This window comes from Alexandromys fortis, unplaced genomic scaffold (assembly GCF_014885135.2).
Source record: "Alexandromys fortis isolate MF-2015 unplaced genomic scaffold, M_Fortis_MF-2015_v1.1 scaffold_13, whole genome shotgun sequence".
NCBI lineage: Eukaryota > Metazoa > Chordata > Mammalia > Rodentia > Cricetidae > Alexandromys > Alexandromys fortis.
In genome coordinates this window covers 19,583,742-19,610,921 of record NW_026067908.1, presented here as the reverse complement: position 1 = coordinate 19,610,921, position 27,180 = coordinate 19,583,742, and the positions used below count along the sequence as shown (strand labels likewise).

The following is a 27,180-nucleotide window of genomic DNA, read 5'->3' as shown; positions in this document are numbered from 1 at the left end:
CTGTAAACTTGGCCTTACCGGGAACCTCCACTGACCTCCACCATTTGACCCAAGCCTCAGTTCTCATTCTAGGCATCTTGTGCCCCAAATAAGCTCAATTTGGCCCTGATCCAAAACAGCTGGAGGGGCACTGATAAGAAACTACTGCTGTCTTTCAAGGTACCAGAGCTCAGCAACTGAGTAGCCTGCATGGAAAAGCCAAATCAGTAACCCTCTTTTCTCATTCCATACTCCGCTTGCAGCTTTGAGAAGATTGCTAACACTACAGAGTTTTAGAAATGGACCCCATCATTTCCCACTTACCTTCGGCAACCATCCCACTGGTTCTCTGGACACCAACCTTAATGATCTTACAGCCTATTCCCCATGATTTGCCCAGATGATCAACTTTCATCATATCCTTCCCCTATTTTCAACTCTACAAAGGATGCTACTGCTGGTGACAGTGGGCCACCCTTTAAACAAGTGTTATCTGATAGCTGAGCTAGTTAATAATGTTAATTCGGTGGGCTGGATGGAGAAGGACCTGCGTGCCTCTGTGAGGGGAAGCTCCACTTTCCCGAGATAAAAAGTCACCCTGTCTTCCTGCTTTCTTGGCCACCATACATTAATTGCATCACAGCCTGTGCTATGATGGGTTGCAACCTGAGAAACAGGAGTCAAACACAAATCCTCCCTTCCTTCACTTGCTCACCTCAGGGATTTGTCACACAGATAGCAGTCTGATGGGCACAGTGTATAAGGTCCTCCAGGGACAGTCTGACTGACAGAGTAAAGGGCCAGTCAGTGTCTGGTCCTTGTTCGGACCCACTGACTCCTACCTGACACCATTCCAGCCCTCTGCCCTGTACTGTGGTAAAAAGGAACTGCTGGAACATTTCTGAGCTTCTGCATGTTCTTCCTTCCCTCGCGCTGTCTGCAAATATCTGCAACCCTTCTCTCAGCTCTGCAGATACGCCCTATTTCGCCCCTTCATCTGGGTCTCAATTTCCTAGTTCTGTCGGAAGGCTGGTCTCTCTCATCATGTCTAAGTTAGGAGAGACCTTTAAGCCTCCTACGGTATTCCGACAGATGTGTCCTCATCCGTCCACATGAACAATTCCTTCCTGATTGCCTTTCTGGACATCCTAAAACACTAGTGAAGAATGTATTGACTCTTACAAAAAATTTTTCATGCCAAAGAATCACAAAAAGATGACTATTTCCTGTAAGCAAAAATCATTGCTATATTTCTAAGGTTGCAAATAAATTTACTAATTTTTATTTATATATACATTTTTCTTAACTTTCTCTGCAATTCTGAAGAAAACTGTAGTAGAAAGAATCTTCAAATTCTGAAGACTAAAGAAAAAAAGATCTACTCAAATAACATTTTCTACCCTCCCCCTCTGCTCATCGTGGTCCTGGCTGCTGGTCCTTTGCAGGACTTCACACTCCTCTGTCAGTATGAAATACGGTTAGTGAATAATATAATACAGCCTGACAGCATCAGAGTCAATTACTCCAATTACTATTTTTCCTGAGATGTCTACACAATTCCCATTAATTATCAATTGCTGCCTAGAGGCTTAGATTGACTGTCAGGACATGGGGAAGATGGAAAAGGCAGCATTCACCCTCCACTCCTCTATAGTTCTCTATGTTTCATTCATTCTTCTCTTAGTTGCTGGACAGTGATTTCTCTGGTGCACAAAGGCACTGCTGACATCTGATGCGCCCACCTCTGAAATGGTTAAGTGAAGTAGTGGTAACTGCTGGATCTTTTGACTCACTGACTCAAGGAAATGACGTAGAGATGTTAATCAACATTATTTTTCTGTCACCTAGAAAAAAGGGGGAAAAAGCATCTCTCCTCTCCCCATACTCCTGATGAGAAAGGGGACAGTGGTGGACCTAACAAACATTGTCTGTTTAAATTGGCCAGTAAAAGCAGAACTGTCAGATGGGCACCATGACTACCCCTCCCCACAGAGAACAGCAAGGGAGGAAATGGAGCAAAATCACATAGAGCATTTGACTGACAGTCAGATTCTAACTTGTAAACAAGTTTTAATGCACTTGCCGAGACAGTTAACCATCAGTCTGGAGATAAAGAATTAAGCCCAACCAAGGAACAGGAAGCATCAGCTCTGTCCTAAGTGTGTTTATTTTGGTGGCTTCACATCTGCAGCTATTCCCTCTCAATGTGTCCTTTCAGAGCCAAAACAGGGAAGGAAACAAAGGTACTGGGCCTAAATCCATCCCTGTGCCTGTGATATGCTGAGCCACCCACAGCATCCCGGGAAGGAAGTTGTTAGTTTCATGCTGAACAACTAACTCCAACCCACATACGGGCAGAGCCTAGAAGGAAAGAACACTCTCTTCAACACTGTTAACTCCTTCTTCACTCAGCCACGTCCCAAGACTGATTTTAAGTAAGGATGTGGTGCTACTCACATCCAAAGGTACCTGATGCTACACTGGACAACACCTTGAGCTCTTCTCAACGTTACTCAGTGTTGATTTAAAACATTAATTTCAAATAAACAGGATGGAGAAGAAACAGAAAGCACTGTGCTATAGGAGGGCCACCACTTAAACAGAATCAATAAAAAACAAACAAACAAAACAAAACAAGGGATCAGACAGGGAGGCATCTGAGCAGGTAAAGGTGCTTGCCATTAAATGGAATGACCTGAGTTTGATCCTTGGCATCCACATGGTGGAAGGACAGAACTGACTTGGAAATGTGTCCTCTGGCCTCCACACTTAACACACACACACACACATGCACGCACACACACACGTACACACACTAAATGCATGTTTAGAAAACTTAAGGGATATAAACTTGAGATCAGCTGATGCGTATTGCATGAATGGTAATTTTTAGATGGGAAAAATCTCATACATATACAGAATATTTGTGGTCACAAGCATCTAAAAACCATGGCCTGCAGGCCAAATCCTGCTGATCATCATCATTATGTAAATAAAGTTTTTTATTTATTACTGGAATGCAGCCATATCACTTAATTATACAATAATTATAGATGATTAATAAGAGAGATGTGCCTGTGTCACATCAGAAAAGCTAAGTAGTTGTGGCAGAAATCATATTGTCACAAGGTCTAAAATACAATCTTTATATAAAATACTTTATCTCTTGCTCTAGAGTAGTGGATCACATGCTTTGTTCTACAAAACCAGGTCCTTAAAAATGTGTGTCTATGTATGTATATATGTATGTTCATGTATATGTTGGGGTGTCACATGCACACACATGAGGCTGATGCCTGGTATCTTAGTGGGCCTCGATCTCACTGACTTAACTGGAGTGGCTGGCCAGAAACTCACAGTGGTCACCCTCATCCCATTTCTGCAGCCCTGCTCCCCCCATATCATGACCACTGGGATTACAAGGGCACACCACCACAGTGCTTGGAGCTTAGGTCCTCACGTGTGCGTAATAAGAGCTTCACCCACTATTCCCCCTTCCTGGCCCACTCACACTCAAATTATTTTGTCTTGATTCTACAGCTCCTAACTAAAGACCCCAGTAATTTAAAATTTGGGGGTTGGTCCAAAGATAGCCCAGTCGTCTGCTTGGAAGCACTGTAGGAACACATCCAGGTGCCAAGCCCACAAATCTGAACAGATGTCTATTTTTTCTTGTGCCCCTGAGACAGATGGTCCTCAGAGAGGGGGAGAAGAATGAGTCCACAAGAGAGAATTCTCTGTGCAGCACTAATTTTGGAAATGCGTCCCTGGTCCATATGGCCAATGAGGATTCCTCGGGAGTACCTTTGCCTAACATTCAGGATGGGAATCCTAGGACCCAGTGTCCAAACTTTGGATATTTACTATGAAAACATCAATATAGCTTTCCACTTTGGTCATGGAGGTGAGCAGAGCAGAGGTACTGAAGGATGAAGTCACTTAGGGACCCTATTTCAGAGAACTCCCTCATTTTCCTGACAGTGACTATTTCTCAGGTTGTAGGAAACAACCCTGATAGTCCTTCGGGTACACAGTAGGAGCAATCCCTTTCTGTCTGGACTGCTAAACTGCGGCTTTCCTCCACTTGGGGCAACAGGGGCTCCAATCCTTAAGCATCCTAGCTCATCTTTGGTATCCTGACCTTGTTATGCCAAAGGGAGTTTCTCCCTGAACAACGGGCCATAAATTTACAGTGTTAATTAGAACTCTGATCTGGGGTTTTCTTCTTTTCCATTCCTAATACTGCACAGCATGGAACACTGGCCCATAAGTAGGAAAGAGATAAAATTAAGATTATACATAGGGTGAAAGTTAGACTACCAGAAGCAGACACAGTAAGCGAAGCAACTACTGACAGGTTCTTTTCATTTAGTCTCCAGCAATAGTCCTCCGAAGTCTGACGGACTTGGTCTGAAACCCATCTCGCTATTTACTACATGGGTCGTCTCAGAGTCCTTGTGTATAAAACAAAATAACCGAGTTCCTCGTAACATTCCCGCGGGGATTGGATGGCGGTGCGTACATCTTTTAAGCATCTTTTAGGGTGATTTACAGTGGCTCCTGAACATGAACTTGATAATCAATACTGAGCACAGGGCCCACCAAGAAAACAGCTGCCGTGAGAAGCAGATGCAAAGCTGTGCTGGAGAAGACACCACAAAGAAGGCTCTCTTTTAACTGCCTTCTGAGTCACATACCGGGAGACAAAGAAGTTTCAGTTTAGGAAGACTACATTGTACACCCTCTCTTCTTTATCATTAGAGACACTGGAATTCCTATCTGGGGCGTCAAATCTTGTATGGGGTCTGTTGAAACAAGGCCATCTAGCACCGCCTCTTCTAGCGCCCACATTACCTCCTCAGGTAACAGGAGGTCTCTGCAGCTGGTGCTGTATCACACCAACCCACCAGGAACGAGTTACCCATCCACCATTAGCCACTGGGCAGTTAACAGTCCCTGCCACAAAGATAGCCTCAGTTGCTATAACATTAGGAGCTTAGTATCATATATTGTGTGGAATTTAAAGTGGTATGCCCCTAGCTCACGTGCAGACTGACAACTAACAATTTGACTACATCATCTTGCTTCTATATTTTCCTAAGATGGTAGCAATCGTCCATACACATAAGGAATAAGGACTTCACTTATTGCTTTTCTCACTGCTGTGATGGAACACTGAAAAGAAAGCAACTGCAGGGGGAAAGACAGTCCACTGCAGCAGTGAAGACACGGCTGCAGGACAAGGCTGCCTGTTCACATCGAGGCAGGTCAGGAAGCAGACTGAGGTAGAGGCTGCACACAACCCAACTTTTGCTCTCCTTTTTCTGCCTTTACCCAAATTGGGACCACTGCCCAGGGACAATGGCACCCATATTCAGATCATGTCTTTTCCCTTTAGTTAAGGCATCCCCAAAGACGTGCTGAATGGTGTCCCAGGTATTTCTTAAATCTAAATCAACCGTCACGAGGACAATGAACACACTATAAGCAAGAACCAAGATTGATTTGATTTTCATGAGACCAGGCTGGGGACAAAAGGCTTTATAAATGGAAACTAATACTTGGTTGCATTGTTCCTGGAAGCAAATGGGTGGCCAGGGCAGAATGCAGGTGGCAGCTGCAATGACTTCGTGCTGCTGTTAATCTCATGAAGCTTACCTCTGGGCCCACTCCCCTGAAAGCAGAGCAAAACTGCCCTGCCTCCTCCTCTGCCAGATGTTGCCTTTTCCAGACTCCCTGGGTTTAGATTACACTGAGCTCACTTTCACCCATGTTGTGAGCTAATTACAAAGAATCCAGAAATGCAGGATCGAACTGGGAATACCGCAGGCTGCCTTAACAAAGCCCGGCACCATCTGCTGAAATACCAAGATGCTTGTTTAAGAAGTTGCCTGTCAGAGGAAGCCGCAGCAGGGATGGTGGGGGAGTTCTCTTAATAATTACTTTTTTACTTCTCTCCTCTGCAAAGGAGCGGCAGGGCATTGAGCATGGTGAAAGACCATCTCTGTGTACCGTTCTCCTGGTTCTGGTGTGGCAGGGGAGAACCCAGAGAGTTCTGTTATCAAAGTAGGAAAGAGTTGGTGAAAAGACTGTAACATGCAGCTGGGTGCAGAGGCTCAGGCTCAAAATCTCCACACTTGAGGCAGAAAGGATCGCCAGATGTGTGCAGCCAGCCTAGGCTACAGAGCTCGTCCAAGATCAGCATGGGTTACAGTGAGACTCTGTGGCATGCTCACTGTCTTTGGTCCTTATCAAGTCTTTGGGAAAATCCTTTTCTGTTTATAATTAGTTGGTAGCAGACAGCTAAAAAGCATATTTCTTAGGGAAATTATCAGACACGTGATTTTATCCTGGTGTAACAATACTCCAGTAACTAGAGACTTCTGGGTATGGAACCCCTTTTGTAGACTGGATTCTTCCCTCTCAAACAATAATAGCTGTGGACAGCCTCGGGTTTGTTGATAATGATTAGGTCCACAGCAGAGCTCCAAGCAAAAGTAAGCCTTATATCTTGCAATGACAATGTTTAATGGACTCCAAACCAACCTCCAGGAGTCAGGAGCAAGACAATGATAGTCATAGGACTTTCATCTTATTTTACTCCTTCAGCAAAGAGTCATTCATTTTCTTCTTTGTGTGGCAAGAGGAACAACAGTAAATAAGAGAAAGAGCAGCTAGCATCCTTTTTGATCTTTAAAAATATTTATGCATGTGGATGTTTTGCTTGCGTGTGTACTTATGAACCACGTCTATACCACGTCTATACGTCTAGTCCCTAAGGGGACCAGAAGATGGCACTGGATCCCCTGGAACTTGAGTTAAGAAAAGGTAATGTGGGTGCTGGAAATCAAACCCATGTCATCTTGAGGAGCATCTAGCACTCTTAACTGCCATGCCATATTTCAGTCACAACTGCTAACATCTTTTGAGTATGTGCATCCAGTCCCAGGAATTATGCTGACAGATTCATCAACACTTTGAGGTAGGCTACTATTCTTACAGAAGAAAAAAATGGAAGCCTACAGAGATTATTAACCTGAATCAAATAACTCATGGGTTAGGCAAGATGGGATCAGTAGAGATGGAAGCCAAGATGCCAGACTACAAATCTACTGTCTTTGTGACCACAGCGTACAAATGGACAGACTCACCTTAGCCCAGTTGAAGGAAGAAGTGTCCCCTTAAGGATGGCCATAATGGAGAAGATGGGAACTTAAAAGAGCCCAATATCACACTTCATGGAGACAGCATATGGAGTTGAAGTCAACAGAAAGACTCCAGTCACGGTGAACTCCATGCCAGTGCCACTACTGAGTTACCCTCTGCTTTTGCCAACATGCTTTCCCTCTCCATAAGGGGCTCACACAACTCACTGGATAACCTAGAAACTGAATGATGCACACACAAGAGCCTGGACGCGAGGCTGACAAGTACCACAACTTCAGCAAGTAATGAGGGAGGCGGGCAAGCCTGGAGAGGGCTGTACTGACAGTGAGCCTCAAGATGCTCATGTCCCACAGAGGGCAATTCTGCATCCTTCTGGGATCCTGCCATGCGTCTCTGGCATTTACAGACATTTCTTATAACCCAAAGAACATAGGATACTTTCTAGGCTCAGCAGTCCAAGTACAGTGTTCACCCGGGTGAGCACACATGAAGAAGACCTTCAAGGCAGGCAGACTGTTAACTTAGAAGAGGACCTCTTCTATCACTCTGGGTTGACTGCAAAGTCATTTACCAGAATCCAAAGTTGCATGGGTCCTGATTTCCATTTACCAGGAGGCTGGTCATTTTTCATCATTATGAAGAGGGGTGGCTCCGAGCTCAGCCTGGCCATCTGTTGTCCCTCACAAGCCTGATTCACAGCAGGGCAGGAGAGTTTGCCAACTGTCTCCAGCAGGCTCTCAGGGCAGGGCTGACAAATCACTTCCCAAGACTGGGTAGACCAGACAGGAAGAACAGTCCCCCATATAACCAGACAGAACCAGAAATTCAGGAACAACAGGTCACCACAAAAGCAGTTGTCACTCTCCAGAAAGAAAAGAACATGCCCACAGCAATCAGGCCATTGAATTTATACCTGACTCAACCCAAGGTCTCCAAAGCAAAAGTCTAGAAACCCCTCCATGGTAACTGGAACCTCCTGCTTCATGTAACCAGAAATTAATGACACAAACATGAAGCTTCAACATGAGCCAACAGATCTTTATAATGAACACAATCTATCCATCCATCTCCTGGGAAGAATATTTAACTTTAGACGAGGCAGGGAATTAAAATATTTATATCTTTAACAATTAAGCTCTGAAGATAAGGGTTTGGAATATCATTAGGTTAGAGTTCAATTATTCGTAGGTGGTCCTCAGCTGCCACGCAGTTTCCTGCTGGCCATTCCCAAACGATGAGCAGGCAAGGAAGCAGAAGAAGAGCCAGTGCTTCTTTATGAGACATTACAAAATCCTGAAATTAGCTAGTTCACCTCTTTTCCAGCTTCTTCCAAACACACTTTAAACAATTGGTTTGGTCAGGCATGAGAAAGCACACTATACTGGAGGGAACAAGGGCCAACAGAAGCAAATGCAACCACCCCATGCCCTGCCATGCCCTAGCTTTGAACATCCAGCAAGTCTTTCTGCCCAAGCTTTAGCTTGCTCACCTCCATCTCACCTAAAAGTAAGCTGTTAGCAACCTGACCCACCTATCTCGTGTGGCATTCACGAATCTCTTTCTTTCATGGCCTTCCTTCTCCAATGGCTTCTCTCTATAGCTCAGGTTTGCCTCAACTCACAGTTCTCTTGCCGTAGCCTCCCAAGTGCCAGCATTATAGGTATGTACCACTGTGCCCAGTCTTGGCATTCTCATGCTGAGAATGGTTTGGGATGCCTATGTTTAAACTTCAATTTTCAACCATAGCTCTACAAATAAGTCTTGGGAACTGACCCTCTTGTTTTCCTGAACTACAGAGGATGGAATAACACACCTTGTTTTGTAGAATGTGAGGTGCTGCACACAGGGCCAAGATAGAAGAAGCCCCCGGTAGCGTCAGCAGGCTGTACCAGCTGACTGCACATCCAAGAATACACGAGCAACACAAACAGGACTCTACTGAGTTTTCAAAAATCAAGGACAAAAAGTTGGGTGGTCATGGAAGTGGGGGTAGATCTGAGAGCAGATGGGGAAAATATGATCCAAATAAAATTATGACATTTTCAACGAATACATTTAAAAAAAAAAAAAAAGAGGATCCTCAGTGAAGAATTGGCCTTCTTTTAGTCCTTTACAGCCAACATTTCCAGAATTATCTAGTGGCCTTTTGACAAAGAGCTTATCCTATAGTATGGGCACATACAGACACATGCATGTAGACACACACCTCTAAAATGAACAACAACAACAAAAATCTAGGAATTCCTAGGACATGCTTTTCAGAAAATATCCCTACAATTTTTACTATTATCCTAAAAAGCACACTTATATAAACTGAAATAAATTTACTAAGAATAAAAAATAAACCTGCCCTTCATCTCCTAGCACATACTTTACGTATCTATGAATAAGTTACTTTGTTCTTAAGCACTTAGATGAAAATTAAAACCAGTCATATACACAATTATTCATTTGTAGCATGAATAATAAAAACACAGAGACAGAAATTGGGGCTCAACCCGAAAGCCAGAAAAGCAAAGCAGTCAAACCACTGGTGAAGTTTTACCTCTACCAAGGCTTGGCGACCTCACACTAAGCATCCTAAGCCTCTCTCTCCTCCCATTTTATACTCCCTCTAGTGCTGGGATTAAAGGTATGTGACTCTCTAGAATTTGGACTAACGGTGTGAGCCATCACCACCTGGATTTGTTTCTGCATTGATCTTGTGTAGCCCATGGTGGCCTTGAACTCAGAGATCCATTTGACTCCATCTCCCAAATTCTGGGATTAAAGGTGTGTGCCACCACTGCCTGACCTCTAGAGGCTTTGCCTCTGTTCTTCGGGCAAGTTTTATTTATTAAAATACAAATATCATATCACTATACTTCTTGCCAAAATAATAATAATAATGATAATGATGTTAATTTTCTAGTGCTACTGTTGTTTAAAGTTTTGTAATACGAACAAAAATGTATTTCCACCCAAAGAGTTTTCATATTGACATGAACATATATCAATTGCCATTAAATATCCATCCAGTATCCACACTCTGTGTCGTCTTAGTAGGGAGAAGTGGTGGGGGTCGGGGGCCTGTACTTCCTAAACATGTTGATCAACAGACTTTTCAACAGCCTCAAAGGTAGCTCAATGGGTGGACACACAAAAACGCCTAAAGGCAAAGCAGTAGGCAGCCAAGCCAGCTGCCAAAAAACCTCTCTAAATCAACTTAAAAAGGGAAAGCAGGATGGCTGTGTCAGCTGCTGAGTTCTGGTCTGTGTTTGCTGTTTAATGTTTGGCAGGGCGAGGAGGGATGAGAAGTTATCTGAGTTCCTTCTTAGAAGGCAGTGGAATCTTAGAAAAGCTGAGGCGTGCAATTTTTTTTTTCCTTTTGATAAAGAGGGCAAAGACTCTGGTTCACAAATTAAACAGCTCGCTAGAAACAGTTCAGACGTGACCACCCTGTTCTATTATCTTCTTATAGGCCTGCACTTGGCCTAGCAACTACAGACACTTTTTATCACCGTCGTCTTTTGCAAGATTCCCAAGATTTAACCTTAGACCTTGGTGAAAAGAACTAAATCTGGCCATTGAGATCTCAACTTCACTGGACTCAACCGCCCCAACGATAGCTGGAATACCCCGGCTCTGGGGGCAGGCCAACCAAGGCTACAAAATTTCCAGAGGAAGAACAGCTTCTAGCATGTGTGTCCCTCCCAAGCCTCAAAGCCAATAGCTGGGTCAAGGGGTCTTTGTTCTAGCAAATTCTAGGTCAGTCCTTAAGCATATTCAAACTTGAGAATCATTTACACTGTCTTTGAGTACTTCTCAAAATTTAGGGGCACACCAGAACACCTAAAAACTCAGCAAATGGAGATTGACATATACAGTTGTGAACTGTCAAAGTATGTACTTTTCACTAAGTTCTCGTGTGGCTTAAATGCTGTTGATCCAGAGATAATACTTAGGGTAACAGGACCACAGGGAAAGAAACTAGTGTTCTTACTCTGTGTACTACCTTACTTTATTAGCAGTCGGATGTGGAGACTAAGTTCACATGATGCTGGAGGCCCTGTGGCAGTTCTAAATAGTCAGAATGCTGCCCCAAATACTGTGCAGTTCATTTAAGAAAAAGCTTTATCCATGCACAGGTGTGCACCTCAATTTAGATAGTGAGCACTTCTGGGAAATGCATCTGAGTTTTCACAGACGTCATTTCACATGCTACTGCTCAGTTTCAAAAATCATAGCAGCCTGGGACCTGGAGGTCTGCAGTTCTAATCACACCGAAGGCTCAAAATCTGCAAAGCTGGCCACTTCTGCTCTCCCTGGGCTCCTTACATGCCGAACGAAGATGTCTACAGTAGAGAGTCCACAGACGTTGTGTACTCTACTGAACACTATTATGCCTGGCACCAGGAAGCCCTAAGCCCAACAAGAACCACAAATGCGATGAATGTAAGGATGTTACATACACAGAAAGCTACAAGGTAATAGCTTATCTGGCTACCACAAGAACAAATACTTCTTGATAAAATAAAGAATCTATTCTTTTTTTTTCGAGACAGGGTTTCTCTGTGGCTTTGGAGCCTGTCCTGGAACTAGCTCTGTAGACCAGGCTGGTCTCGAACTCACAGAGATCCGCCTGCCTCTGCCTCCCTAGTGCTGGGATTAAAGGCGTGCGCCACCACCGCCTGGCTAAAGAATTTATTCTGAATTCTCCTGGCAAAACCTGCAAGTTTCCTGACCTCCAAAGTACACACACCATAAGACAAAAATGGAATTACCAATATTTTAGTTACAAATTCAGTTCCCTGGCCATAATTTAGTGACAAATACAATCAATCATTGTACCTACTTGGAAACAATCCTCTTTTCCACTTTATTTAGTAATAAATTACAATATTTATAATCCACCAGAAATTGCTTTGCTGTTCTAAACTCCAGGTTTTCCTCTATGCAAAGTAGATATAATTCGTGTCTCTTAGAATTATGAAAATTAGCCCTGCCTAGTGACTTATAGTCAAAACTCAGCGGAAAACTGTTATAGCTCCTAAGAATGGTTAGAGATCCCTGCCCCAGCATGCACTAGAACTCCAAAGAACACTCATCATCCTGACAGTCCCAACTCCCTCCTCAGACCTGATTTGGTCAAGAAAAGATATACACCAGGCTATAAATTCTTAGCAGAGGATAGTACTCTGTTTGAGCAATAGCAAAGCAGCTGGATTCCTCATGGCTGTCAACTACAGCTTCCCCACTAAACAGAAAAGAGCTGAGGAGTCTTCCACTGATAAGTGCATTATTCATTTGAGACACCCTGGGAAACGGTATCGAAGACAGGTCAACATTACACCTCAGCCCCACTCTTACTTCATCACACACGCATACACGATCCTCACCGCCCTCCCGTGTGTGCACACATGAGCACACACACGGACACATATACAATAGTCATACAATAGGTTTATGTGATGTCCAACAGAAAATACATGATAACTTACACTTCGTGTCCCCAATTTTAGGTGGGAAGTGAAAAGGAAACTATTCAAGAATATAGACAGATGTATGTGAAATCCAGGACGTATGCAGACTCACAGTTTCTCCTGGAATATAATGGATTCCCTTTCCATACAGTTCCTAGAATTGCTGTTCTATAATTTGTAATTGTTTTCGATCTTAACCCAGATCCAAAGCAAGCAAACAAAACTGGAAAGTTGAATACAGTGCTATGATTTAGACACAGGGTCTTGGAAGGTAACCCTCACTGTGAGGTAGTAAAAGCTGCAGGAACAATCTGAATGTGGTATTCAGGGGGTACCAGGCATCTCTAAGTTCAGAACCCTCAGAAGGTGACTGCAGGTAGAGAAAAATAATTAGAATGCCTGACCTTGGGGATATTCTTTTTCTTCCTTTCTTTATTTTTTTCAAGACAGGGTTTATCTGTAACAACTCTGGCTGTCCTGGGTCTCACTCTGAAGACCAGGCTGGCCTTGAACTCAGGAATTCGCCTGCCTCTGCTTCCCAAGTGCTAGGATTGACGGAGTGTGCCATCATGCTTGGTGACTTGGAGGTTTTCTAAGAGGGAAAAAGATGACACACATATGCATATGTATTCCATTACTTGATGCCACTCACTGCTTTGAGGTTCCATTAGAAACAGGGCAAACTCCAGATGTGGCCCCTTGATCTTGGATAAGAACTTTGACATAAAATATACCTTTTTTCTTTGTAACTTCTGCAATTCATAATACTATGCGATAATCAACAGAAAATGGATCCATAGGGATCTGGTCAGATCTCTGACAGAGAAAATAAAGTTTAGGATGAGTCTCAAATCTGATTAAGACCAGCTCCCCAGATTTCACCTTTCTTTTATAAAAATTTGAACAATACCATTTGGGGCAGTCATGACACACAAGACCCTGTGAAAGACAGAAAGAAACAGAAAGCTAAGGAGAAAGTCGAGACACTAAGAACATTCCATTATGGAAAGCTGAACCATGAACAAGTATGTACCTATGCTACAGGTCAACAGGAAATGACCTCACTCAGCTCATATGTTGAATATTTGGCTCTCCAGCTGGTGGTGCTGTGTGTGTGTGTGTGTGGGGGGGGGGTGTCTTAGAAACTTTAGCACCTTAAGGTCCTTTTTTTCCTATGTACAACAGGTAATAGATTGCCTGTCACTTAACACAGTGTCCAGTCTACACTATGCTACCATCATTAAGCTTTCTAAGTGGTTACTGGAGCAGGAGGACAGAAGGGCTCCCTGGACCCTGGAGGAAACACCACAGGGTATGAACAACCTCAGCCTTCCTACACTCTTGTTGGCTAGTTCCATTCACTGACCAATGTGGCTCTGTCATGGAGCTATCTGAATTCACTGTTGAGCCAGAGCATCAAAACAAAGAAGAGGTGAGTCTAAAGTATCACAGTTAGTAATTCCTAATGTCAGCAGCACATGCACACAAGCAGAGAACCGCTGTGAAAGTCGCCATGCTTTGTTCTGCCTTACATGTCACTCAGGTGAGGTCTATACTGCATTTAAGGGCTCACACGGTGGTGATCTACAGCTTTGCGTTCTGTAACTTCAATACCTGTGGTCGGCACATTACCAGTAGACAAGAAAGGCAAGTGAAAGTTAGTTTGACATTAACATAACCCCCTTTTTAAAAAACCTTCCTAAAGTGGTCTGTTTTATTACTATTTATTATCAATAGCTTCCCGCGTCTAATTTATAAATGGTCACAGTTAGGTATGTGTAAGAAAAAGACAGCTTTTTTTTTTTAAACCATTATAATGGTACAACAGTAATAACATTTGATGGGAACTGTAGTCTGAGTTTTGACCCTTTTCCCAGTAGCGATATGAAGATACTGTCTCATACATTGTGTGGCGTCAGAGAGTATCTCTCCAGCCAGCCACACTATCACGATGATGAGTACTACAGTGGGCCTTGCTGTTAAGCTATGAGGGTTGGTATGCTATGTATAGCAAATGCATTTCAGTTTATAATGTGCCCAGCTTACAACGGGTTTACCAGGATATAGCCCAATTACAGTTGAGAGTTAGGTATTAGCTGTGGTTTCAGTCATTTACTTGGGGTCTTAGAAAGTATCCAGGGATAAGAGATGTTTGTTCTAAATTCCATTCATAGGTCTTTGTAGCCCAGTTCCTTCCAATTCACCAGTATCGCTTGTCCCTCTTCATGGAGGAGCAGCAAGAAAAAGATGTACTAGTGCCCTCTGGTTCAGACATCTGGCCCCTGGTCACCCTTCCTCTATCCTGGTAGTCATGGTTCCCTCATGGTCTCACCTTATTTATCTGCATCTCTGCTGGACCCTTGACTAATTTATTCAAGATGTTATCAACAACACCTCACTATTACTCATATTTACTATTTCTCATTCCCATCACACTAAATCTGAATATTTAAAATGACTGTCTAACACACATTCGTCACGTCTAAGAATGCCTGCCTCAGAAAACAAGGTGGAGAGTGACCGAGGAAATCATCCAACATCAACCTCTGGGCTCTAGATGTATGCACAGACACATGCATGCACACACCTGCACACATGTATACACACACCTACGTTCATATATGCAGGCCACCCAATCCACAGTTCATATCCCTCATTAATACTCAGAAGGGGTAAGGGAAGAAGCTTCTGCATAGGATGGAACTTTTATGTGGATAATTTTAAATATGAATACTGTAGAACTATGATATAATTTAAGTGTAAAGTCATCTAAAAAGAGACCATTTACTGGAAAGAAACACTTGATTAAAATAACCAGAAGACATTTTCATTCACCAGTGTTCATACCTCCCCAATTATATGAACGGTATTATTGGAAAGGGTGTATTAAAGAGCTCCTCCACCTGACTCCGTAATGGATCCAACCTAGCTGATCAAAAAGATTGTCATCTGGTCAATCAATTGCCATTTGAAAGACTGTTCTAAAAATACCTTTATATGTGTCTAAAATCTCATAAAAATCTGATGACTCTGAATTGATTTAGGTTAGCTAAATTTAGGAAATGAGGTTTCAATATTCACCTAAGATTCTCACTTGTAATACAATCAACAAAAGCTTTCAAAATTCCCCCAAGACTAACCCCACCAAAGGCAATCTACCTTGATTCTGCTGTAGCAATACACCATGAATTTTGAACCTGACAGCGGTTTCTACCAGCTTACAATAAGTTGAGTCCATCAGGACACTTTAGTTTGCAGTAAGATACATAGTATAGGCACATCAGATGGCTGTAGGACAGAAAGTAAGCAGGTGACTGGCCATTTGTCAGCTCTAAACTTGCCTGTCAAGAGGGGGTTATACAAATCCCCTGCTTCCCAGGAGAGAATGTGTACACTAAAAACATAGTAAGAATCCTAAAGCATTGTGATTATGGAGCAGGTAGACACTGCTCCCTCCAGATGATATTCAAAGGCAAACATACAGACTGTATAAAAATTGCAATCAATCCCTTCATTTGAGCTGCTGTTTCTAAAGTGTCAGGTATTAAACTGGAGCCAAGATTATCTAATAAACCACTTGGAAAAAAAAAAGACAAATTAGTGGGCACCAGACTGTATGAAAATTTTTCCCATGATTGCTCTGACAAGTCAAAAAGTAAACATCCCTTTAAAGAACAGAATACTGTTTTGATGAATCACATCTGGCTTTGCGTGGAGCGGATACAGACAGGACCGGGACAGAGAGTAGGCCCAGCCATCCTGGCTTCCACACACCAGCAAGGTGTTGATGTAACTCTGATCAACACAGCTGATGATCCCATTGCACACTCAATTTGGCTCAGGATCGCCCAATCGAATTTGCTAACACAGTCAACTCCAGAAGAATCGCCCATTAAAAACAATCCAAATACAGACTCTAAATGTGCATAAGGCCTTTCTGCTCTCCACTGGAGCTTATAGTATCTAACAGCTGCAACTGTGACTATTCTAGCTAATTGCTCTCAGCAACGAAAAATAAACAATCGCTCCAGGAAGAAGACTCTGCCCGCCAAATATTAATGAATTTTTTTTAACAGTCAGAAATTTCAAATCTTGGTTTAGGAGCTTTGCTACTGGTGAGTCTCAAATCAAATAACAAGAACAGAATTGAGGAGGTGTCCCCCGCCCCCATAGTACATATCTTGTATTTAATCCTCTCCTCTACCCAGTCCAGCCCCCTCAAAATGAAAAAAGGAATGTGCCTTGCATTTGGAGGAATTTAAGCAATCTGAGATATTTTAACTCATGTATAACTTTTTAACATATGGGGGAAAAGAGTCACACTGATTGGAGCTATTTTTAACGTGCAGCTCTATCGTAAAAATAGACATTTACTCATAAGGGTGCTTGAATAGAAAACAGGCCCAATCTACGTCTCATTGTTAAGAAAGAGGTGAAAAAAGGCTGCCATGCTTTCCAGAAAGCCGCTGATGGTCCGCCTGTGATGTCATGGCAGGATCCAGGTGCACTCTAACGAGTGTCTTTAAAGCTCATCAGCCCCTTAAAAGCGCTCTTCCCCATCAGCTACTTGTCTGAGCACATGCAATAAGGAGCCAGTATTTACCCAGGCCCTTACAAGAACAAAGATCACTGCAATCAGAGACCTAGGGAAAGGGAGGAAAAAAAAAAAACTACTCACCTACAATTGGCTTCCCAGACGTCCTCTTCCTGGCCTCCATCAGGGAAGAAAGCCTTTTCTCTCACTAAGGAAATAAAGGATAGGCGTAGTTGAACTATCCTGGTACTAAGATATCTATCTGGTCTCTATGGCTTCAGCGTCTTTCTCTTCTCACCCAGGACCCTGCTACACAGAACACTGCAAACTGAACACTGTGGCCCAAGCATTTAGACATTGTCACTCTATGCTCTACTTAGGAGAGAGAACCCTGGTTTTGGACTTTCAATTTGTCTTCAGCCCATTCACACAAATCTAGGGAAATACTCCAATGCAAAAACATGCAGAATTCTTGATTTTTATTACTTTGTGAAATAATGAAAGCAGCAATCAAACAACACCACACACACACACACACACACACAGAGAGAGAGAGAGAGAGAGAGAGAGAGAGAGAGAGAGAGAGAGAGAGAGAGAGCGCGCTTTCATTAGATCTGCCTAAGTCAATCCACATGCATTGTTTCCCTATGCTAAAGCAGTGATTCTCAACCTGTGGGTCGTGACCCCCTTGGGGTTGAAGGACTTATTCACAGGGTCACATTTCGAATATGCTGCCTATCATACATTTACATTATGACTCATAACACTAGCAAAATTACAGGTAAGAAGTAGTAGCAATAAAAATGCTGGCTGGGGATCACCACAACCTGAAGAACTGTATTAAAGGGCCACAGCATCAGGATGGTCAGAACCATTATGCTAAAGAATGGCAATTTTAAAAGCAAAAACATTCTGTCAAATTAAAAAACAAACTAAATTTGAATGCTTGAAAAAGCATTCACACCCAATTGCAACTTACGATTTTGAGGTAAAATGTATTAAAAACGTAACCGAAGCATGTATACACACTCACCTCTGTTCTACTTCTAGATGCCATACCTAGTTCAAGATGTCAAAACTTTGATTCTGTAAAAGCACATCAGCAGAAATCAATTCTGCTTTGTCCTAGTGCCTGGATGATAATGAAGGGCAGAGTTACAGGAGCTCGAAGAGCTGGGGCCAAGGGCCAAGTCTCCAGTGAAACCTGGCTCACATATCTGAAAAATAAGATACTAAAGGAGTTCGCTCAAGTGTCTTCCAGCTCAGAACAAGGTGGAAAAATATAAATTAAACCTTCAGCCTAGAAACAGCCTGTGACTGGTACGGAGTGGGCTCTTGATGTGCATTTACTAAAGAAAAAAAAAAGGCAATTAAATATAAAGCATGCATTCTTAAGGTTTCCCACCCTGTGTTACAGTATAATGCCGATGATGGACAGGGTATTGGTGTGCCAAAATATGGTTCCCTTCAGGAAAGGCCAACAGAATGAAAAAATCAGGAAAACAACTTTGAAAGTACACAACAACTAAAGTAAAAACAAAATAAAAAAAAATCCCCCGGGCTCGGGATAAATGTTTCCGAAAGTTTTTAATGCGTTTGTTTTTAGGAAAGAAAGACTTTTCATTGCGTTATGGTCTAGTAGGCAGGTCATGCATTCTTAGACGAAGAAACTAACTTACCTGGAGAGGTTTTCCTACTTTTCATACAACATCTGGGTATAACAGGGGTATTTCTCAAAGAACTTGAGAAACAGGATGATGCTAACAAGCAGTTCATTGTGTTGGAAGAAACAAACAGAACCAATCATACTTGAGGAGGAATTGCAGTAAAGAATATATAGGAAAACTAATTTCTGGTTCCACTTTAAGACAACAGTTACGTATCCTTTCTGATAGCAACTTGGACATTTGGAGTATGAACATCTGCATTATTCATTATTACTATCTATGTTTGCAAAACCTACCCTTTGAGAGAGGAAAGGATCTGTAAGGCAGGTACAGTGTTCTGATACAGCACTTGCTGTCATCTGGTATTAATTCAGAGTCCATGAAACCAAAGTTCTCCATCTACTGGATGCCTAAGTGACCTTCTTCCCATTCCTCACAGCCAGCAGCTCACTTCTACCACCCCTGCAACACAAAGCTTACACAGCTACCTTGCCTTCCGTACTTCATTTCAAAGGGCAAGTTACCTTGCATGTAGCAGCTGGCATCAGTACAGCTTCAACGAGGTCCACAGAGAGGCAGGTTGCTTCTGAAACACACATTCAACTACACAGGAAAGAATGAGAGGAAAACATCAGGAAATTAAGTGGTAGGGATTGAATGTGGCTACTAACCACTGGTAGATCCAAGAGAGCTACAAGACAACGCTGCAAGACTTGGTCAGGGAAGGGCTACGCAGCTCACATTCATGTCACTCGCCCTTGAGAGGAAAGAGGTGGCTACTGGACAAACCCCCAAATAGCATAGGTGCTACGAGGGAATCACATTGTCCAGTGTGAATGATGTATAGTTGGATGGAAATCAGCTCAGCCGTCTATGACCAGGGAAATGTTGGTTTAGTGCCACTGTGGACACTTCACAACATGCTTCAAATGCGTATCTCCTAAAGGAGGCAATGCCCCAGTAGTGTGTTTTTGATACAGTCTCCAAATTCATAAAACCTACCACATCACACACTGTACAGGCCACAGTCGAAATGGACCAAAAAAAAAAAAAAAAAAGGCCAACAACTTTCCATGTTTAGGTACTTTTATTTTATCATGGCCTCAAATGCCAAGGTTTCGATATTAAGGACTTCCTGTTTCATTATGTTCTCAAATATCAGACTAGTCTATATAATGTTTCGGAACTCAGAGGTCACGCAGTTCATAAGCGAAGACTCTAATGCCACAGGAACCTGACAAGCAGGCAGAGGTTTCCCTTGGCCTGGGGTCGTCTTCTTGAATTCTTTCTCCCCCAACAGCTGTTCAATCCCATCTCCTTTCAATGGCGTGGTCAACTGTTACCTCTTCTGTGTGGTTATGTGTTATCGTACTATTCCTGAGGTGCACACACACTGTAAACTAAATGACCTCTTTTTTATAATCATGGATATTGTGCATGAGACTCCCCCCTTTCCTTTCATCGTACATTTGGGATGTGCAGTTCTTCTGCTCTACAAAGGGCAACCTCCGGACAGCAGTGAGCTAAGTCTTCTGCTCACCATGTCAGCACAAACATAAGCTCGAATTTATAACTGGAACGTGGCTGGTTGGTTAATAGGAACATGAAAAGCTAACACCCATGAGTGTTTCTTTGAGCGTCCTAACAGTTCAGACCTAAGCTACATCTTTGGCTATTTAAGCTAAATATAACATTAGTGACAAATTTCAGGCCCAAGACTGTATTTTGTCCTACTTCAAAGTTGAATAAAAACAGTAAAACATCTTTCTAATAGTCAGGCTATTTTATCATGATTAGTGCTTTCCAAACTGTCACTCTATATGACACACATAGGACACATTTATAGAAAAAAAAATCCACTCGGATTTCTCAGTCAACCCAAGTATGAGGTTACGTAGTGGCTTATAACTTTCAGTTTGCTTCACAAAGAACTTGGGCAACTGAAGAGTCTGGGCTTCAGCAGACTCACTGAGTGAAAGGCATGTGCTGGGAACGGCAGAGACGGAGCACAGTGTGGGTGCACAGGCTGTAGAAGTCACTGCACATTGGCTCAGTGACTGCATCTGACGGCACCACAGTCATGACCGGGTGGCTTACCTGTTCTCCCTTCTAGGTGACGGCTCCTAGGAAGAATGGCACCTGCTCATTCTCACAGTGTAACAGGCAGTGGAAGCACACATGCTCGCTCGCGCTCTCTCTCTCTCTCTCTCTCTCTCTCTCTCTCTCTCTCTCTCACCTGCTAATTATATGAAATGCAATTTGGAACACTTAACTTGGCAAGGTCCATCTGGCACCAGCCAGCTGACTGAATTAGCCGGGTATGTGCTCTAATCTCCCACTCCGAAGGGGAAAGAAATCTGTCAATTTGAGGTGACGAATGTAGAGAAACTATAGGTAGAAAAATTAGGGACCACTCATTGCAATGACAGACTACAAATACTTGTTCTTCAAATTGCTATGGTTTTATCTGCATTGCTATTTGCTTCTAGTGTTCAAGGTCCTAATACGGTAACAGAGATATGAGTATCAAAACCTGTGTTTGTCATTTTTCTAATTATAAAGTGACATATGGAGACTGTACTAGAAAGTGCATTAAGAAACCTGGGGATTTACAATTTCTACACACTTACTATTAAGATATTTGCATTTTTGTTGTTTTGTAGGTAACACGATGAAAGAAAGAGTGGCGGTGTAAACTTACACTTCATTTTTTAACATCTTGTAAAGAATAGAATCTTCTAATTCATTTTTGTTTTTAAAAGGGAAGATTAAATCGCCAACATTTCTCTTTAAATCAGATTAATTTGAAATGATGGTAACAGCCATTGTCATTCACGGTAACAATTCAGATGATTTTCAGGCATACATGGCAAAGGAATCTGAAGGGGAAAACGCAAGTTCTACACAAGCAGAACGGCTCCTCACAGCCCTCCCTCTTACAGACTTCTCTTCTCCCGCTATCTGCTCAAATGTGAAAGAACTATCGACAATCAAAACACTGATAAAGTGAGAGGAAAGAGGGGCTGGGAGGGTGTTCGAACATCACACAAATAAAGGGGGGAAGTCACATAATTAGAAGCATGGGGAATTTAGTTTAATTGCAGGTTGGAAGGAGAGGAAGTGGCTTGCCGCTCAGGCCCTCTTGGCTATTAAGTTGTGAATTCAGAACAAACACTTTTAACACGGCTGTTACCAAAGCAAAATTCAAAGAATTAAATCAATGCAACCAAAAATCCATTAAGTACACTTAAAAAAATACTCCGTTTCCTAAAGTTTCATGAAAGTAGAATTTTCACAGAAAAGAACAGCAAGAAGCCGGGCACACTGGTGCTCATCTTTTAAGACCAACAATCAGAAGATTAGCAGATCTCTGTGTGTTCTAGGCCGGCCAGGACTACATAGTGGGACCCTGTCTCAAACAGACAGACAGACCGACCGACCAACAGACAGACAAAAGAAACAGCAAGAAATGTTTTTCCATCCTTTTATCTGCCATGGATGTGCTGTGATTAAATGCATAAATGAAGCATGGACAGAGCTGGCAGAGTTCATAGTTTGCACATGTGTGCTGCACACATGTTAACCTAACAGAAGGTGAGTTTTCTGTTTCAGGAAAACTCCCTTACTGAGACAGCAACTGTGCAACAAAAAGAATCATACACCAACACCTCTGGGGAATTCAATCTCACTGACAGAAGCAGAAGAAAGATGCCTTCCTTAGGGGCTCCTGAACTAGCTAAAGTAACTGTGCGATTCCTGCTTGTACAAGTGGTTGAAGGTTAAATCAGTGACAGAATAATTAGCAACTGAGTGCTCAAATTTTACAACTAGATGATGAAAGGACTTGTCCCAGCAAGAGTCACCGAGTAATGCATCTGACAGCTAGTTAACCAGAATCTTATTCAGTCACAGTTTTTGCTTTTACTTTTAGGGGTTTTGTTTTGTTCAGGTTTTCTGTTGGTTTTGCTTGTTTTTTGTTTTTGTCCCCCCACCCCGCATTCTCATGTCAGTTAACTTGTCTTCTCGATTCCTGCAGATAGCACAGCTTTCAACCAGAGCTCGAAGAACACCCCTTTTTTAACTGAAGACATTTTTTTAAACTAGACTGCGTAGGGATGCCCCACAACCCCGATGTGTTTAAAGATACACCACAGTTCTTTCCCTTCAACTTTGTTTATTGATGTACCGAACATGAAAAAGCACAAAGAATCCAAACACAAAAGAAAACATGTACAGCCTCTTAAATACTCAACAGAATATATTTTCTATTCCAACAGATGTGAATTAAGTCATACTGTACAACTTCAAATAAATACCAGCCTTACGTTTTATTAAGTGCTCTGATAAACACTGTAAAGTGAAGCACAATTTGCATGCCCTCTCATCAATGCCTTGGTTTGCTACAGTAAGTAGTACAGGAAAGAAGCGTGTAGCTGCTGTTTTCCCACAAGGGAAACCTTATTTTTTTTTTTAAGTATATACATGTATTTTATTTTTTATTTTTTTTTTTAACGCAGGTTAACTCTGACAATCTAAATGCACCTAAGGATATGAGAAAGTGCTAAGCCAATTGAGTTCTGAGTAGCATTGAGTGGGTCAGCATGAAAACTCGCTTGTTCACTTTAGCACGCGCCTCACAGTATATGTACTGTACTATACTGAAAAATTTTATAACTACAATTTTAAATAATAAAAAATAAAACTCAAAGCAACTGCAAAGATAATGTACAACTATGTTATGCATAGCACATTGCCTGTTCTAAGGGGAAGCATATGAGCATCTCAGTTTATACAAAACGCAGGACGTAACTATATAGTTCTCAGTGCATCCTGATGAAGGCAAAGGTTGCCTTCAGCTTTTTTGAAAATTTATTATAAGCTAGATGCTAATCAGAAAATATTTTGTATTTTTTAAAATTTCTTTCATACATGGTAAAGACTTATTTTATTATTTCCCCAAATAGTGGTTTAAGCATCATACAAAGTTAAATTTCAATAGCATACAGATATTTATGATTTTTGTATGAAAAATGTAAGGAAATTTGTTCAAAACCTATGGTTATACTCATTTTTCCTTTTTTACCACAAACATATTTATAAACGAAAATGTAGCATCACCATAAACAGCTGAAGCTAGACTATCTACAGACAGAATTAGCAACAAATCTGATGCACTGTAAATTCAAGTCCTCAGGACAACAGAAGTGAATTTAAGCAAGACCTCAAGGAACAATGTTAATGCCATTTACAAAGGAAAAAACTGATACAAAACATTCAAAACCTGAACATCACTTGATATGTAAGGGAAAAAAAATAAAATTAGCTGAAAGGTTCATAAACACAAGGTCTTATTTACATCACACAAAGCTCAGGTGTTAGCCTTAAACGTAACTCTCAAAATACCTTCGAATATGTCCAACTCAGACCGCCTTTGCTGACTTGCTGCAGTACAGATCCTGTGCAACATCTTACTTCCTTAAGACAAAACAATTCTTCAAACGATACTGCAAGTACATCACTAAACACCATGAGCTCTATCTGAAGGGATTTCTTTAGGAAGAACAGATTTTCCCCCATCTCTTGGTAATTTAAATTTCTTGCCTGCTCTTATATATTCTTTTGTAAATTTTTTTTATTTGTTTCAAAATCACAAATCAATGTGAGCCATCTATCACATAGCAACCAGGATGATCAGACACCCCACTGGTGATTACGAAAATGAAACCAGCAGTGTTTCCTCACTGACTCAATTCCTCTCATACAAAGATCTCAAAAGTATTTTTCTACATCATAAATCTTTCTAAATTTTCCAACCGTTGCAAATTTCCTGGTAAATTTTAAAAGCTCACTAGGTGTCATATGAAGAGATTTCTCAAAGTATTCAAGTCAAAATATTTGTTCCAGGACCAGTAAAAAGTTTCTCCAAATTTTCTTTTTTATAAAAATAGATGCTTTTTTTAAACCCACATCAAAGAGGCTCTTATCTCTTTGGCAAGGTACTGCTTTACGAAAAGTTCTCCAGTATTCTTACAATAAGCGTTTATAATGTCGCCCCCCCTGCCCCAGCCCAAATCAGAATTACAAAATAAATACTGTTTGTAACTTCATAAATAAAAATGTAAACTTCAAAATACTTTTCTGAGACATAACAGCAATGCTTTAAATGTAAACCAAACACAAAGCTAATTAGAGAACAAAAAGGAAAAGAAAAAGAAAAAGAAAAAGAAAGAAAAGGAGGTGGGGAAAGACACAACCAACTGAAGAGTTACAACACAAAGCCTCAATATTTACTCACAGGTTCAAGGCAGTTATGTAAAAAGAAAAGAAATGTCTTCCCTTAGCTGAAACACTTTAAAAGGTCCACCTTCTTCAAAGAAGGCAATAGAATGCAATGTGACAGGTAAAAACCCTGTACCTCTTGTCCATATTCAAACATAAAAGATATTTAAGAAGTTTTAATTCAAATACTAGCAATAAAAAATCTCACATATTTCTTAGGATGCTAAGTAGTCATTTTATCCCCATCTCAACACTGACTTACAAAGACATTTACTAATGTATAAAGTTTCTCTTAACTTGCTTTTGTTGTATAGTTTTCATATATAAATGGACTGAGGACAAGAGCTCATTAGGCTTTGTGCGTTTTGTTTGTCTTAAAGGAGACCTGCAGGACTCTGTCTCCCAGGCGGTATCCATTGAGGCTAGCTATTGCCATGGCAGCCTCATCATAGTTTGTCATAGTCACAAATCCAAAACCTTTGCATTTATTGGTGTTAAAGTCACGGATGACCTTCACGTTGGTGACAGCTCCAAAAGGCCCAAACATTTGCCACAGGATACTTTCATCTGCGTCGGGGGCCAGGTTGTACACAAATATGCACCAGCCTGTTCCGGGGTGCCCAGGAATATTAATTCCAGCAAGACTGGTCATTCCATCAATCGTCATTGGTGAAAACCTACTAAACAAAATAGGAAACAGACACACACACACAGAGAGAATGAACACAGATTGGTTACAGCAATAGGTTTAAGTTCCTTTCCCTTTTTTTCATTTCCCCAAATTTAGCAATTTCCCTCTCCCAACAGATGCATACAGCTACTTGATGTGTCAACCGAGGCTCTATTTGTGGCTTGCAGTGACAGACAAACATTCCAGGTGTTGATACGTTATGAAATGACCATTGTCTGCTGTACTGAATAACAATGAACACATTGGCAAAGAAATCTAAAAACTGGCTTCATGAGTTAAAACAGGACGGGGTGGGGAGAAAAACCAACACATAACATACACATGCTATAATGTCGCAACGCAATCTGAAACAAATGACTTTTTAAAAGACTAAGAGGCATACAGTGGTATAAAATATTCCATGAATCAAATGCACTTCAGAATCAGTTTTACAGAAGGCAGTAACATGCAAAAGAAAACCCAACATAAACTTATGAAGGTGGATATACTGCTCCCCAAATCAAAGAAATTAATCAGTTGTGGGAAGGGATTATGAGTATCATGAACCTGTGTCATTACCTCTTCACTCCATAAGCCATATTGAGCAGATTGTCCAACCTGCAAAACACACATTTAGCAAACTTCAGTGTTTCATTTTCCCCCTTGAAGATCATGAAAGCTAGGCTCATTACTGCCACCTTCCAAGGGGATAATTGTGCACAAAATATATGTGATGTCTCAAGACACTGGAACTTTTACCATTCATGAGAGAATGGGTACCCACTGTTGTAGAATATTGGCTATTGCTACAGGGCCAGTCCAGCAAAGAAAAAAAAGCAGTGGTCATCCAAGGAAAGAGCCAGAAACAAAATGTGAAGGCGTTAGAATAGCTAACATCTGACTTCCTACCAGGCGAGTACTGAGAGTGCTACTGGAACTGACCAGTATTGTATAAATTGTATAAAACTGACCCTTCTACTTGCAACCATTTCATGGGTTCCTGAGGATGCTGAAGCACACAAAGCTTAACTAGCCCAAGCTCACAAGGCTAGTGACGTCAGAGCAGTTTGATCTTTAACAATCAAAGACCTAGAATTACAAGTGCACTGGATTTTATGGACAAACTTGGCTTTACAGAATTTGTTCCATCCTGCTTTATCAATATCAAGACTACTGAGGGTGTCTCAGGGTTTCTAGAATTTATCAATAAATTACATGTGTGAGGAGCAAGCATGCCTAATGCATATTTAACCACCCAACTGTGAGAGTGTTCCCCACTCTCCAAAGACAGCCCCAGGTTAGAGGCGGGGCACAATTATTTTGTCTTTTAACAAAAGGCTATGTGGGGTGGGTATCAGCCTTTCTGTCAAACCCATGCACACAGCAGAGCACATAAGAAAGGCCACTCCTCTCAGTTTTATA

At 41.6% G+C, this 27,180-nt stretch overlaps 1 protein-coding gene across 2 annotated transcripts in view; it reads right to left on the bottom strand.

The window, feature by feature from the left end:
* Positions 1-22,977: 22,977 nt before the first annotated feature.
* Positions 22,978-27,180, bottom strand: part of Elavl2 (ELAV like RNA binding protein 2) — a 64,825-nt gene continuing 60,622 nt past the window's right edge. The window contains exons 5-6 of one of the 2 annotated variants that reach the window (XM_050136349.1): positions 26,338-26,376; positions 22,978-25,768 (exon numbers count right to left, since the gene is read on the bottom strand). In XM_050136349.1, the coding sequence (XP_049992306.1) occupies positions 25,438-25,768; positions 26,338-26,376 (370 nt within the window). In that variant the 3' untranslated portion in view covers positions 22,978-25,437. The remainder of the gene's footprint in view (positions 25,769-26,337; positions 26,377-27,180) is intronic. The other variant, XM_050136350.1, reaches the window with a different exon arrangement.